The sequence below is a fragment of the Ictalurus punctatus genome, chromosome 10 (genome assembly GCF_001660625.3).
Source record: "Ictalurus punctatus breed USDA103 chromosome 10, Coco_2.0, whole genome shotgun sequence".
Classification (NCBI taxonomy): Eukaryota; Metazoa; Chordata; class Actinopteri; order Siluriformes; family Ictaluridae; genus Ictalurus; species Ictalurus punctatus.
In genome coordinates, this window is record NC_030425.2 from 29,891,595 (window position 1) to 29,907,450 (window position 15,856).

General features: G+C 38.8%; 1 protein-coding gene across 2 annotated transcripts; it reads right to left on the reverse strand.

Moving 5' to 3' along the window:
- Window positions 1–2,289: 2,289 nt before the first annotated feature.
- LOC108271342 (histone-lysine N-methyltransferase KMT5B) lies at window positions 2,290–14,147 on the reverse strand. 2 transcript variants are annotated; one of them, XM_047158304.2, is made up of 10 exons: window positions 12,726–14,147; window positions 11,459–11,626; window positions 10,767–10,914; window positions 9,467–9,632; window positions 9,255–9,364; window positions 9,001–9,167; window positions 8,874–8,893; window positions 8,630–8,766; window positions 8,346–8,545; window positions 2,290–4,084 (listed from the first exon to the last, which is right to left on the reverse strand). In XM_047158304.2, exons 2-10 carry the CDS (start codon window positions 11,589–11,591, stop codon window positions 2,796–2,798), a joined length of 2,370 nt encoding a protein of 789 aa, XP_047014260.1. In that variant the 5' UTR covers window positions 11,592–11,626; window positions 12,726–14,147; the 3' UTR covers window positions 2,290–2,795. The 2 variants fall into 2 exon arrangements, with proteins under 2 accessions (XP_047014260.1, XP_017334382.1); XM_017478893.3 differs by having other exon boundaries at window positions 11,459–11,631; window positions 12,726–14,146.
- Window positions 14,148–15,856: the final 1,709 nt, after the last annotated feature.

Consider the following 15,856-nt stretch of genomic DNA (forward strand, 5'->3'; position numbering starts at 1 on the left):
CACAACACGCTTTCAGCCGACGCCCTCTTCCGTACACGTGCGTCGAACACGAGTCCAGCCAAAAGGCCTCAACAAACATCACTGCGAAAGAGCACGCAAAACAATTCCGTGCAGTTGCGATTCGCCGATTCGAGTAGTTTTGTTGCGGCAAAATCAAGCGTTTTGTGCCACAACAATCACGCAAAAAGAAAAAACCTCTGCGAGATCCTGTCCGGACTGATTTACAGCTGCTATAACGTGAGTGAGAACAGGAAACAAGCTTGTTTCACATTTAATGTAAATATAAACGGATGAAAAGTGTCGTCTTTAAGAAATAAACATAAATCATTGATATATTGGTGTGGCATAAGAGGAAGAAAACACTTCAGGAAGTGATGCTATAGGAAAATAACCGACTTTTTCATGGCATCACCTCTACGGTGATTATTTTCCTACAACAGCACCATTTTAAGAAGTTATAGACGGCAGAAAGTGTAACTTTCGCACGTTTCCTATAATCGTCTTCTGTTAACTATTTTCCTTTGATCGTATTTATTTATTTATTTTTTAAAAACATGACTTGGCAATGATTAGTGCTATGATTAGGTTTAACATGTACAGGGAAGAGGTATCGAATGAGAACATGATCATTAGAGCTCGCAAATCATGCTTGGAATAATGCCATACGTGATTATTACACGCTCGGTTTATAGCCTACTCCGACGTGTATTCAACGGAATATCCAGCGGAGTATAACGAGGAGCTGAAATGTCGTTAAATCATTTAAATAATGCGCGGAATGTTAACCTGGTCATGAGAAATTCACAGAAGTCCCAAAGTATGAGCACCTATGGCATGGATGTCTGCCATTTACACAACTCCTACACCGTTTAACTGACATGCAAAATCGTTTCTCGCCATGAACTGTTGGCTCGGACAGAGACGGCGTAGAGAATCAGCACCAATTACATTTCAGAAGGAAAAAAAAAAACAGACAAACAAACAAACAAACAAACAAACAAAAAACACAACCTCAGTTCTGTGCTCTGTAGATACGCTTACAATACAATACGACATCGTACGCAAGCGTGTCCATGTGTGAAAAGAAAAAAAAAAAAAAAAAGTCCCATGGTGCTACATGACTCATCAGGTTGGTTTCTTCGACTGGTTCCAGCAGAGCGAGCACACTGTTTAAAAACAACATCAGGATGATGTCACACAAGTATCGATACTTTACAAAATATTTACAAGAGCGGCGTCCATTTTAAGTGCATTTTAACAATATACAAACGTTAATTAAGGAAATACTCCAATCCGTTCTCTCTCTCGATCACTGTATCTATACTGTGTGTGATTACAAGACAAGAATTTCTACAATCTCTTGTAGGGGGAAAAAAAAAAAAAAAGAACAAAAATATTTATATAAAGACTCAGGGCGGACGTTGGATTTCGGCACTGAACGTTTACGCGAACATATTTTCAGAGAAAGGAACCTGTGAACTGTTTTGTCGGAGGCTGCTGCTAATGATGCATTACAGACGCAAGGGCTATCTGCCCTCTTCCGCATACATCACCGCACAGAAGCCCGGGATTGGCTAGTGTTGCTGTGATTGACAGGGGAGTCAGGGTATGCCCCTCCCACTCAGAAAACTTCGATAATAGCCGTGGTGCATCGTCGGGATTCGAACTCACAAAATCTCCAAACATTAGGATGAAAGCTTTTCAAGTTTCGTCAATAAAGCGAATAAAATTGTCTAAGTGATGTCAAGTTGAATCGTACGCCTCAAATACGACACAATTTTATGTCATATTCACGTTAAAATAAGCATTTAAAACGTTTACGATGCCATGTTTTAACTCTAATCAGCTAACTCAATTCTTTTGCAACGTTCCCGAAACGACCCCCGTGACCACAACGCGACCAGAACTCGGCTAACGATGATGTTCCCAGTTCGCTAGCATCAAAAAAGCCCAGTGTTTGGATTTCGTCATCTAAGCAGCTTGTTTTCACTTCCCATTGTTTATACAGTACGAATATAAACGTTTGCTTGTGCGATGCTAGCATACATTTCACATTAATTTTAAAATAACCTAATTAATAATTGAATACTAAATGGTTTAAGTAAAAATAAATTTAAAAAACCACGTATTTGAGAACCATAATCTGTATAAATGATACAGGTCTATCTGTATTAGAGAACTGCTTTTATATACTAATATATATATATATATATATATATATATATATATATATATATATATATATATATATATATATATATATATATATATATATATATATATATATATATGTATATTTATTTCATTAACCACAAATCCTCACAGCGTGTCCCTTCAGTTAAAAGGAAGGCGATAAACACATTCTAACCCAAGGCCCTCATTCACATCCTGCGTCCGTCCTTTCCCCTTCGGTGAACTGGCTTTTCTGGCGGGCAAATTTTATTCACGTTTAATTAAAAATGATAAAATGCTACAGCAACACCGTAAAAACGTCTAGCATCGATCTCATCCTCACACCTTTAGTGTTTCCTTCTAAACTTCTGCTGATTTAAATATTCATTAAAAAACTTGACATCTGCCCATAGACCTCCATTATAAGTTCGCTATTTTTCTAATCAGGGCAACATTGAAATTGTTATACACAGTAATCACACATATGCTACATATACAATGGAGAGAGATTAGATTGGAGGTGGGGAAAAAAGCTCAAGTTATTCCTTAAATGATGTCTTTCTTTTCAGTGATATAATCAGAGTTAACCTGAAGTTTATGTACATGTGAGTCTGAAGGTGAGCTTATGCACTGAGCCTCAACGACTGATCCTCTCTCCTCCTGGAGGAGATATCGATGTCTATGGAATCTTTGCCGAGAATAAGCCGGAGACGTTTTGCCGTCGGAAGCGGAAAATCGTCCTCGTAATCATCGTCATCGTCGTCCTCCTCCTCCTCCTCCTCCTCCGACGACGACGATGAAGGCTGCTGATCCACATGGTTGCGCCGGTGACTGCCGTTGAGACACGTCTGCGCGACCAGACGCTCGCTGTCCTCGCGTTTCATCTGGATCTTCAGCTTTCCGGAACTCTTTCTGGACGCGGAACTGAAGCCGTTGTTGCTGAACCTGGCTCCGTGAGAGCTTCCCTCGTCGCGCTCGCGGTCTTTGCCCAGCTTGAAGCCAATCTTTGAGGAGTCCGTGTGAGCCTGTCTGGTCTCGCCGCTGTCCCTACGTCTGCGCAAGGTCAGCTTGGGAATCCCCGTGCTGCTATCCAGAATCACTGCGTCATAGTGTGGAATTCTGTGTTTCTTCTTCCCTCTTCCCAAACTCCGCCTGCTTCCTTTAGACTTGTCCTTCTTGGAAGAACCGGAACGCCGAGGCCTTTCGGGAAACCCCAGGAGCACGTCCTTGACGCTAGGACTTTGCATAAACCTTGGCGTGAAAGGCTCGCTGCGCTCGTCCTCGCTTTTTATCCTCCTGTCCAGCTGGAGCTGAGGGAACTGGAGATGCTGCGAGTTAGAAACTCTCCCGATGTACGAGTCTTCCGGCGTTTTCTCCTTCAGCGTCAAGCTGTGAGAGAGGTACTCCTCCATGTCAGCCGGCTCCGTTTTAATGACCGGGTTTTGGCTTTCAAAAGTGCTTCGTTCGCCGTCGACGCCGTCGGCTTCCTGCGCCTTATGCAAAGTCCTCGCTGACCTTCGAGTCCTGTAAGTGCAGCTCTCCGATTCCGCAGAACACTTTAAAGACGGCTGATAGTTTTCCTTCGCGATGTGCTGTGTTAAGCAGCCTCTGGAACTGGCAGAGTTAAAAGTTCTAAGCGAGTCCTTCTCCTTTTTAACACGGACGTCTCTGCAGAGCGCGGCTTTCGGCTCCTTGGCGGAGGTCTTCACGTCTGACCCTCGGCTCTGGCTCCGTAACCGTACGCTCGTGAGCGAAGGCCTGGAGGGTTTTGATTTCAGTCTCTTTGGTACCCTGTTATTAGCTTGACTTTGTTTGGAAGGTGAGGTAGATGTGTAAGCTCTTGAGAGAGACCGTCCATCATGGCTCCTGGTTTTACTTACCCTCGCACTAGCCGGCGTTCTTTTCCTAGACGCTGAACAGGAAAAAGACTTTGATTAGAAGTGTTTTTCCTTCATGCACATCTTTCACACCACAGCAATTTTGAATTCGCAGGTTCATAAAGGTTAACGCGCTCGTTCTGATATGTTATCGTTTCCATAGTAACAGCTCGTTCACAGGGATTCCTCAATCTGTAAGGAAACGTTTGTTTAACATGTGTGGAAGGAGTCTCCAGTGTCAGAGGTAAAGCTGTAACTATAAAATTTCCGACATCGACACGATGTAGGAGCTTACGCTTCTTTGCGGTTTCTTGATAACGTGACAAGCTGCCCCCCCCACCCCCCACCCCCAAGAGACTGGTTTGGGGAACAACTGTTTATGCCTGAGAACAGGAGCTAACTTGTTTCACGGGACGTTCCACAACATTAAACGTAACTAAAAACGGATAAAAAGTTATTATATAAACAAACAAATGTAGTGTTGGCAAATCGCTGTGGTACAAGAGGAATGAAACACTCTGGGACATGCTCTTATAAGAAAATAAACTTCAGTGTTGTCACGGCGACCCTGCTTCCTCCCAGCACCCAGTCGTTGATTATTTTATTGTAACAGCACCACACATAATGATTTATTCCTTAAACTGAAGCTTTTCTAGAATAAACAATCGGTCCACTTTTTCCCCATGGTGGTTAATCTGATTTGTTCCAGTATCCAGATCAAACATTTAAGCTCAATGGGGAAAAACTGCTAAAATGTTATGCTAGATGTCAGCTTACAATTCACATCGCTCACAACAAACCAAAATGCCAAGGAGTTTCTGTAGAATGTTTGATGTTAGTTATAAATAGAATAAGTTAATTACTTCCTCACTATGTTTGGGACTTTATTACTGAACTCTGACCACTGTAACTGAAGTTGAACCTGTAGGAAGGTATAACAGCGTAAGAATGAGCAAACAGGTAATATTCTGATGCTTGTGCATGGTTCTCCAGTTCCAATGTTTTACCTTCAGCGCTAATATTGGGCCGCATTTACTAAGCCGGACTGCATATGAACGAGTATTTATAAAGGAATTTAATATTCATGAAAATCCTCTACATTTGTGTAAAAAGAAAATAAAATTAAATGAAAAAAATAAATAAAAACCTTTATATAAAAAAAAAAAAAAAAAAAAACCTTCGTAGCCTACACGTGCTCCTAAGTGTGCGCGAATTTAATCACAAACGCCTGTTCACACCGGGACATTTTTTTCAGCGTGTTTAACGCCCGTGTCTAAATCAATGCCCGTCAACGATCGTGTTCATGCCCAGGGTTAGTTGTTTTGTTTGATGCACCGTGTTAAAAACTGGCCGACCAATGAGATTCGTGCTTTTGTTCACGTGCTCTGTGCCGCTGAAGTTACATAAAAACCAGGACTTGCTAAGCACACCTCGACACCTGAAGAAGAAGAAGACAAAAATGAAGAATAAGACAACGAAGAAGACGAAGAATAACAAGAAGATGAAGAAGACGACAATGAAGAAGATGAAGAATAAGGCGAAGATGAAGAAGATGACGAAGATGATGAAGATGCAAGCAAGAAGAATATTAAGCTGCTGGTGTCAAGCATATATTCTACGTGATCCTTGCATTCTACACAAAATAGCATCATTTGTTTCTTTGTCTCTTCAATGCAAATGTTTCACGTCTCTGTGCAACGATAATCCGCTGACTGATAGTCCATTGTATTTATTTTGCACCTGGTATATAATTGCATACAAGTATTCTTGACCTCTTATTCAAATAGCTGAGTGCCCAATCATTGCTCCGTTGTTTATTATTATCATATTGACCACAAAAAAAAAGAAGAAAAAAAAAAAGACTATTCATATTCAACACCTCATCAATTTGCAGGAACATTAACATTTCTGGGCACAACAATAGTTGCCTTATTACCCCCACCCCCCACCCCCAACCCCCGCAAAAAAAAATATATCTATAAAAAAAATTTCTAATTTGGGTCTTCTCATACGTATGTGAACGCTACTGCTGTGGCTTTGATATAATTAAAATCATTGCTTATTTAAAGAGAGTATATTGTACTGCTACTTGAAAAATCCATTCTCAGTTAGCCAGTTCGCAAAAAAATGTGAGAAAGATGTAAATACTGGCTCTTCTTCTTCTCAGTGATGAGCGGGTGTCAGAAATGGAAAGTCGTGCAGCGCCACCTTGTGTACCGGGGTGTATCTGCGTTTCAATAAGCGCCATCTACTGTCAGGGTGTGAAAAACGTGCTGCGAAAAAACATCCCGGGGTTAACAGGCCTTAAGAAGACTAACTAATGTAAACCACTACTTCAAATCATATAATTCACAAGGATTACTGAAACTGAATTAAAATGGTTTATTTTAATTACGTTTACAGCGTTTAGCCGACACCCTTATTCAGAGCGACTTATAGGAGAGCTTTGGAGTCTCGAACAAAAACACATCCTCGTGCTAGTTCACTCGGCCAGGGACTAAGAACACCGTCAAGTACTTCTTTGTTAAAACCAGTCATTTTTTACATTACTGGCATTAATTTAAGAAGATTAAAAAAATAAAGACAGCAAGCCAACACAAGGCCATAAATTAAGACAAATAAAATGAATCATTCAATTGTGACAAAAGAAAAGGCGGTGTATAAACGGAGGACCGGCGTCCGTCTGTCTGTCCGCGCTGAGCCGTAAACAAACGCCTCAGCTGATGGAAGATTAAGCCCTCGTTTATCATTATTGTTATTATTGAATATTTACATTTTTTTTTTCATCATAGAAGTGCGTGACTATAACTCCCACTTCTGTTTTCCAGGCTTTTATCCTCCCGGATCGTTCATTTCGTGCTCTGCGTACTTCACCTTTTATGGAGTTTTGTGGGTGTTACTAAATGCAAATGAGCTGCAGGAATATGCTTTACACGTTACGGGTGATCGACATACCGTACTCACGCGAGCACGAAGAAAATCTGCGTATCGGAAGTTTTTGTAAATCCGGAAATTTGGGTTTGGTCTGGCTTCCGCAAATATTTTAATAAGAAGTTTAATAAATGAGGCCCATCAAGGCTAACATCTTAGACAGCTTTTTTGTTGTTGTTTTTGTGTCCTTATTGGGTTATTAAATTATACAAAATGAATCCCATTTTAACTGTTAAGTGTGTACTGAACATTGACGCATTTGAAAGAAAGCCGTTGTACGAACCCTGGACATAAATTAAGAGCGACTGTTAAACAAAGCTGTCTGTATACAAAGACCCTTCTGAAAAAAAAATCCTGCACGTTTTATGCACCACACAGCTCGGTTACGGAAAACACACGGACAGGTGCGCGGGACAAACTGCAGCTGTGAGCGCATCTTCACTGCCAAGTCATCATTGATCAAAGCATCAGCAGAAGCTTTGTAGAGGAACAGAAGAATATATGATGAAGGATCTCCCACCTTAGTGATTCGGTATAACACACATACATGTATACACACACATATACATATACACACACACACACACACACACACACACACACACACACACACAACTCAAGGTCTTTCTGGACTTCTGTACCGTTCTCAGATATCGTGATATCTTTCTAGTCCGAACCGGTTACTACAGCAGACTTAGCGGACACGGTAATAAAAATTTTTTTTAGGATTGACGTGAAATGTGAAAGCTCGTCAGTTGAAGATGAAAAGGAAGAATGGACGCTAATTTTACCGGAAGAATCTTTAACGGCAATTTTTTACGAATCATCGTGACCTTGCTAGCTAGCCGGCGTACATTAAAGTGGGTGTGGCATCTTTGGGATCTATTTCCACTAGCGGAGCAGAAATAAACAGAACATTTTCAGCCCACATGGTGTCTGAAATGTCACTTATTCGATACCAAACCGAATCGTGCGGTTATACCGGACGTGATTACCTACGGCTGAACAATTATTATTAGTACTTAGAACTTAAAGATGCTCTTCTCTCACGTGGAATAAGGCCGGCTCGATTTTGAGTTAACGCTTCTTCCTCACGCCGTCTCGGGGAATTTTTTTTTTCTCGCCATGTTTATTAGAGAGCTAAATCTACATCCGGATTTCTGCGACGCAGCTTTACGAAGCTTGTCGTTAAAAGCACACGAATTGAATTGAATTAACACCATTTTGGAGATGGTAGTCGGTGGGCGGGGCTTACTGTATATTCTCGTTTAATACTCTGCCCCCTAGTGGACACGCAGAGAATTCAAAGTACGACCCGAAGGTCCGCTGAAAATGAGAAGGCTCAGATTTGCCGACTGATCTTACATGAGTGTGTTTTTGGTGAATCCTGAGTGTCTGCGTCGGTGTGAGAGCCGACGGAACGGACGTCGGAGTTCTGGCTCGCTTCTTCCAGCTTCTTCAGCCTATTGATTCGCCGGTCGGTCTCCCTCAAGCCGTATTTGCTATTGATAACAGGAACTGCCACGGGAAGTCCCATTTTTGATTTGAAAGCACCAGTGCCACGCCTAAAAACAAGACACGCGTTAGTCGCATTGAAGCACAAATCCTCAAGACATGTTTAAAAGAAAATAAAAATTATTTAGAGTTACCTTTCGCACGTGTAGCATTCGCAAAATTCATTGTTTTCTCCGAAGAAGCCGTCGCCGTAGTAACAGGAGATCTCTTCGCCCGGTTCGATATCTCGGAGAACTTTAACGCAAGCCGTGTCGCGCCCCGTTGACACAAACTAATTAAAGAAAGAAATAAAAAACAGAAAAGAAATATACACATTCAGTGGCGTTGTTCAGCTTTCCCTCGGGACGTGCGTCATGCTTTATGATTTAAAAAAGTTACCTTGCAATTCGGCCGACAATCTGAAATGAGAAATGAAAAGTTTAGCCGAACGTATTCACATCCAAACGTCTGCAAGAAAAGTTTGGGGTTTGCGATGTTCTCCGAGCCGTAATTAAGTGGTTAATACCGTGGTTGATGAAAGCGGCGGGCCCGAGCCAGAGCTGAGCGCAGTTTTTGCGAGTGGAGTACATGACGCTGAAGTCGTTCTGCCCGTGGCGTAATAACATGTTCTCCTCGCTGGCTGACAGCTCAGCAATGCAACCCACCAGGTGCTCGATCTTATCATTCCTCTTCCTGTATGGACGTAAAATAATATGTTTAGACATCTCATAAGAGTACAAGTCCATTCACAACATCGCCAAGGCTTATTCGTTCTCGTACCATTCCTTTGTTGCAACTATTTTGGCTCCGTTTTGTTCAGATGAATATCGGTTGCAAGGCAAAATCTCGAACCCGCTGTCGCTCGCAAACATGCGCAGATAAACAAATACCTAATGAAATATGAAGGAAATAAAACACCACAGGTTAAACGTGCGTTTTCTACATCATCATCATCATCACATGTGGAAAAAGCACGCTTTAAAAAGACCCACGTGTTGTTTGAAAAGTTTCTCCTGAGCCTTAGTCTTGGACAGAAGATGATTCCTGGAGGAATCTCCACATGTTAAAGCTTCAAAAGCTTTCTCGAGGTCGTTGTGTTTTTTAAAACTCTCTATGATGTCCTTCAGCTCGTCTTGTCTTCCTTTAACGGGCCGAAATCTAATCGGAATAAAATCAGAGCACGGTAATCGTCAGGCGTTTCATACAGAGCGTCCACACTGAGGAAGAATTAGGGCTGTTTTTAGGAAAATATAAAGACTTTCCAAATCACTTCCACAGTTACCATTTTATCATTTACATTTAAAATAAACTATTTTATAAATAGAAAATGCAAAGTTCACATCTATTGAGAAACTTTCCCAATTTAAAAGAAATCCCAAATTAAAAAAATAGTTGTTTTTTTTATGCCAAACTCTAATGAATGCCGTAGCTTTTTCTTGTTAAACACTGTTTTATTTAAGTTTTTTAATATCTGAAATCAGCTTCTTTCTTATTTCTCTATATACAATATTGCTGAATAATAAAGATAAACAAATCTGATCAATCAATATACTTATACAATGTACTTTCAACCTCAATGTGAGCTATTTATTTATTTATTTATTTTAAAGAGTAGAAGCGGATTTTGTTTTTGTTCGTACACATGGACAATCTGTTTACTTTTACTTATAAGTGATATTTTAAAATTAGATGTAAATTTTTTTTTTTTTAAAAACCCTTCTAAAGAATGCGGATGTGTTTTACAGCATTTCTGCCTAAAAGAATTAAGCAGCACTCCATAAATAAAATCAATTCCATTTTTTAAAATCAGCTTTTTAAAAAGCTTATGAATATATTTACAGAATTTAGGACTGTTTTTAGAAGTAAATCATCTACAAAATCCTTCGATCATTACAGTAATTAAACATGATCGTTATCCTGATTTCTGCTTTTTGTAAAACTATTTTTTTTACCTCTGAAATCAGCTATTCACTCAGCTTTGTTCAGAAATTTTATTTTCTCTCATTTTGGTCAACATTTTTAAAAAAAATGTCAACTTTGCCATTGAATATTTAGTTGTTTTAACTCGTGGTACTGCTATAGACAGACAACATTTAATTAATTATTTGTATAATTATTTATTTATATAATTCATTTTTAATTATGTCCGAGTGATATTTAGAAAACGTTATGACACAATTTTAAGTAATAAAAACCTTCCTAAAGGATTTGGATGTTGAATTTCATCTGAAAGGGTTAATTAATCGCTGGAGAAATAAACAATAGGAATAAAAATGACTAGTGATTAGTGACCTGGTGTTCATCTTATGGGTTTGAAAGCCGAGGTAAGGATCAAGGATGAGGCTCGTGGTCAGGTCATCGTTCTCACACAGTTCCTTGGCGGTCATTCCTGACGACGGGACGTGGCGTCTTTCCGCCTCCATCGGACCACCGTTGAAACCTGAACGACCGAAAAAATCCTTTTTTTAATTAAAAGATTACAGAAAAATCAGTTATTCATTCATTCCTCTTCAGTAGATGCTTTATCCTGATCAGTGTCAAGAGTGTTTTTTTTTATTATCGTGGAACAAAGAATAACATGGCAAGCATGAGATATGGTCAATATTTCAGAATATACTGTCGACAGAATAGACATGTCATACCAAAAGAAAAATTATTATTATTATTATTATTATTATTGTTATTATTAGGTATATGTACACGTACACTAAACTTTTTTTTAAAAATCCTTTTATGAACTATTTATTTATTTGCCTATTTAATTTTATTTGACTAAAATTGTCATTGTTTCTGTGTTACTGAGTTTTGGATTAAATGCCATTCGATCATGTCTAATAAGTAGAATAATAAATATAATAACTGATTATGAATCTCAACGTAAATGTTGTTCGGTGTTGTTGAATTCTATGCACCGTATCTTTTCGATTTGCACTCCGACGCTAGACGTGGAGTTTTTCGAGCGTACGGTGAATAAAATGACTCACGGCGGCTGCATCTCCGGCTGCTGAGCGAGTTCTTGCTGTGACGCAGATGCTGTGGGCGGCTTTCGGTGAACCTGCTGCCATGACGTCTGCCATTTACTACCATGTTCTTCTTGGGTTCTCCCATCCACTTCATACCCGCAGAGCGCCCGCGTTAGTAGCATCGAGTCTCTGTGCTGAGAAAGAGATGAAGACGAGACAACAGCGGTGGTTTAGTTTTGCGAAACTTAAACGTAACTACAAATGGACAAAAAGTGCAATGTGTCTAGGCTAAAATTACCACTGATCAAAATAGTTTTGGGTGTCATGGTAACGTTATGTTAAATAAATCACTCAGAAAACTACTAAGTAAATGAATCACCAGCTAGTAACCTAATGTTAATAATATTCGACTATTCCCTAGGGCAGGACGACGTGTGGGCGTGTCTAAATTTGCATATTAGTGAATATTCAAAGCTCCAGGCATTTTGTTTAGGCTACAGGTGTACAGATGTTCCTGGGTCATTTTTAGGACCAACAAAAAATAAATTCTAAAATGGTCTAAAATGACATTTACACGATAAAAACATATCGTGGCTTTGTTACTGTTTTTTTTTAAACAAAACCTTTAGCTAATACCGAAAATAAACTCCTCCACCCTTTTCACAATTTTTTTTTTAAATCTCAGATACACTCACAGGACTAATAATGTTTATATTTAACAGTTAAACCATAAGCTAGTTGTGTATATATTATTAAATAACAGAAAATATTAAATATGATAAACTTGCTATAATTTGTAGTTAAGAAACAAAAGTGATTAGTCGGTTAGCTTTGAAGCTACATAGTCAGGGTTAGCTTGCTAGTTGTGTCAAGAATTGATTTAGCTAAGATAAGTAGTGATTTGGTTGTTTACAAAAAATTCTAACGTGTTATCTAATTATTATAATATAAACTTGAACTTAGCGGAATTTTTGTTTTAAATACCTAATGTTTTCTCAAGCAGGTAAAAGTTAGCTAGCAAACCGGTTAACCTAGCCTAGCTAGATACCGGCTACACCAGACCGGCTAGTTTAGTTTATTTAGGAATTAAATGTCTGGTAGAGATTATCATCGATGAGATTGTAAATTAATATAAATATATATAAGCAAATCTAGTAAATACAGTAAATATAAACAGCACAGTTAGGTCGCTAAGCATTTTAGCGTATTAGCAAGCTAATTATCAGTTAGCTTCCTAGGCTCCCAGGCTAACTTACCATTTTTAAGATGTTAGATATGAAATACTCACTTAGTCATTGGCTGTCATGGCGAATCAGACCTGAATCTTTCACTATGATCCCAAATCAAAGTAATTAAAATCCTAAAAAAAATACTGATTAAACATATGTCTAACTTAGCTACAGTAAAAAAAAAATCAACATTAAAATTCAAGATGGCGGCCGTCCATGGAAAAAGAAAAGGCCGAACATCAAATCGGTGTCGAAAACTGGACCTTATTGCTTTTTATTTCCTCAGTTAGCGGAAAATAAATGATTATAAACACTGACTTCTGCGTTTTAAAATGAAACATTATTAATTTAGTTAGTGAAATAATATTTAAATAAGCGCTAAAATAGTCGGTTAAGAACTACTACCCCGTACTCGGAGGAACACGAAAGTAGTTCCGTAAAAACAAACCACAGTCCTTTTAAAACGGGTTGCCAGATCCACTCTTTCTAACCTGCTGAATTATTGCGCACAAAAAGTCTGAATTTAAATTAAGTAAACTACGTGTGGATTATTGTTCATTAGGGATTTTGTGGAGATATTTAGAAAAAAATTACACATAGATTTGTCAGTTTTTTTTTTTTTTTACACCTATAAAGAAACTTTTATTCCCATTACAATGATTCCCAAGCGACCCCAAATGGACATCATGAGATTTCTGCAACCCCAATCCTTGACCCTACTTTTTTGTTTTGTACATTCCAGATTGATAATATAGGACGAGTGTAACATTTGAATAGTTTAGTATGTCAGGAACATACATAGCACATAGCCTATGTGTGACTAAAAAAACCAAAGGAACATTCCTTGCAGTGATTTATGAGTGTAGTGAGAAGTTCATCCATCCAGCTTCTATACCACTTATCCTTCAAGGTCGCGGGGAACCTGGAGCCTATCCCAGGGAGGGTCAAGCACAAGCGGGTACACCCTGGACAGGATGCCAATCCATCGCAGGGATCACTACGGACACTTTGGACATGCCAGTCAGCCTACCGTGCATGTCTTTGGAAACTGGAGTACCCGAAGGTAAAACCAACAGGACGGGGAGAACATGCAAACTCCACACACACAGGGCTGTGGCAGGAATCGAACCCCCAACCCTGGCGGTGTGAGGCGAACGTGCTAGCCATTAAGCCATACCATATGTATATCTGGAAGATTTAAAACTGGCACATCCCTGTCCGTCAGGTTTCCAAGTCAAACAGTAAAATTTTTCACGATTTTATTCACAGCAACGTCAAAAATTCCGACGACTTCTGCCTCTGTGAAAACGTTGCGCTGTTGTCGTGATTGTCTTCATGAGCTGCATCTTACATTGAAAACTCTGACCTCACATTCAAAAGTATAGACTATTCTAGAAAATCCAGAAGACTGGTATGCAAAGCAGACCTTTTGGAAGGCTACATGAGAGGTTTTTAAAATGCACTAGTGTGTTTAGTGGAGCTAGATGGTCGAGGAAATTTGTCGATCTGAGAGTGCGGCATGTTAAGAGAGTGACACGACTAAAGACTAACCTCATACACTATTCCTTTAATTGTGGCTTGTCTGAATGTGACTCGTAGTTACATTTCAAAATATTAGCACACAAAATCCAATATTAATTTGTAATATAACTGATTAAAACAAAAGAGGAGAAGGGGTCCCTGAATTACACCTATTCAGAATGAAACGTTCTTAACTCTGTACCGAACGTTGGTCAGATTCTGTTGCTTTAAATGTGCTTTAAGGACTACAGGAGTAAAACAGCGTGGTGTGAAGTTATTGGGAAATGATTAATTATTAGATAGTGTAATGAGGCAGAATTACTATTACTACACCAAAGTTGATTATTTTTCTATAAAAGCACATCTTGAAGTGTTTTATTGCACTTATACCACTAATTATTATATTGTCATTATAGAGTAGCCAATTTCATGACGTTTAACCAAAACTGTAAATACAGGGTGTGAAAGAATGCTTGAACGGCAGTGTATATGGACTTGATGTGCTCTGCAATATTCGTGCCATCCAAAGTAATGGATCGGCAAGGCCAATTCTTTTGTATTTGCTATACACTGAAGACGTTTGGGTTTGAGGTGGATGAATATGAGACGATAGATCCGAATTTCAGCCGTCATTTCCTCATATTTACATCTAGACACGTTAAACGATTTCGAACATGGCGCCTTTTGTTTGAACCCACCTATTTTTCAAGTGATCAGAAATATTGGAACGTGTGATTTTGTCAGGTGTTTCTTGCTGCTCGGGTGTGCCCTGTTAAGATTGTTTAAGCACTTAATAGCTCTGAACGGCTACTCTTGGTCTGAGCCCCGGGTCTCAACTGTGAAGGACGATATTGTTTTTTGGTAAACCTGTGTTGTGTTTGCAATTGTTTAATATCTATGAGAGCAGAGTATTTTTGTGATTTTTTTTTTTTTAACAAAAGATCAAAAGGTTAAACAATAAAGACAATTTTTTCCACAACCTTCTTTGCTCATATTTACCAAGGGTGCCAATATTAGTGGAGGGCACTGTAGATATATACAACATAAAATCACCCCACAAACATGATTTAAGGTAACAGAGAAATCAAGGAGTCTTTCCTTTATTAAACATTATTTAGGGGAGGGGAGGGGGTGATGATCGCAAGTTACATTCACACATTCTCTGTCTCTAACATGGTAGCAGGCTGAATACCATCATGCAAACACATGTTATACAACACAGAGTACATACAGTAAGATAAAAACAATACAAATGAAGTATTATTTTTAAATATAAATCCAGAAACGACTCGATGGCACCAGATACAGCACTTTTAACTGGAAAAATTTGATTCCAGATGTAAGGTGCAAAGAAATAGCACATTTATTTATTTACTAAGTAAACTGATTCAAGTAAATTGAGTACAACAATCAGTATATCTCAAAGATACATGGATATAACAATATACTATGGAGATAATTTACGCAAAAAAAGTCATCCTTGATTTCCAACCCACCAAAAATAAATAAATAACTAATAATAAGTAGCACCTGTGTTGAAAAGAACAGTACTGTTATAACTCCAGCATTTCACAACACAATCAATTACTGTTTAAACATGCCCAGTATGATTACAGGCATCATAGTTAATCCATTAACTGTTTTTTTTTTTTTTTAAATTGGGTCTATT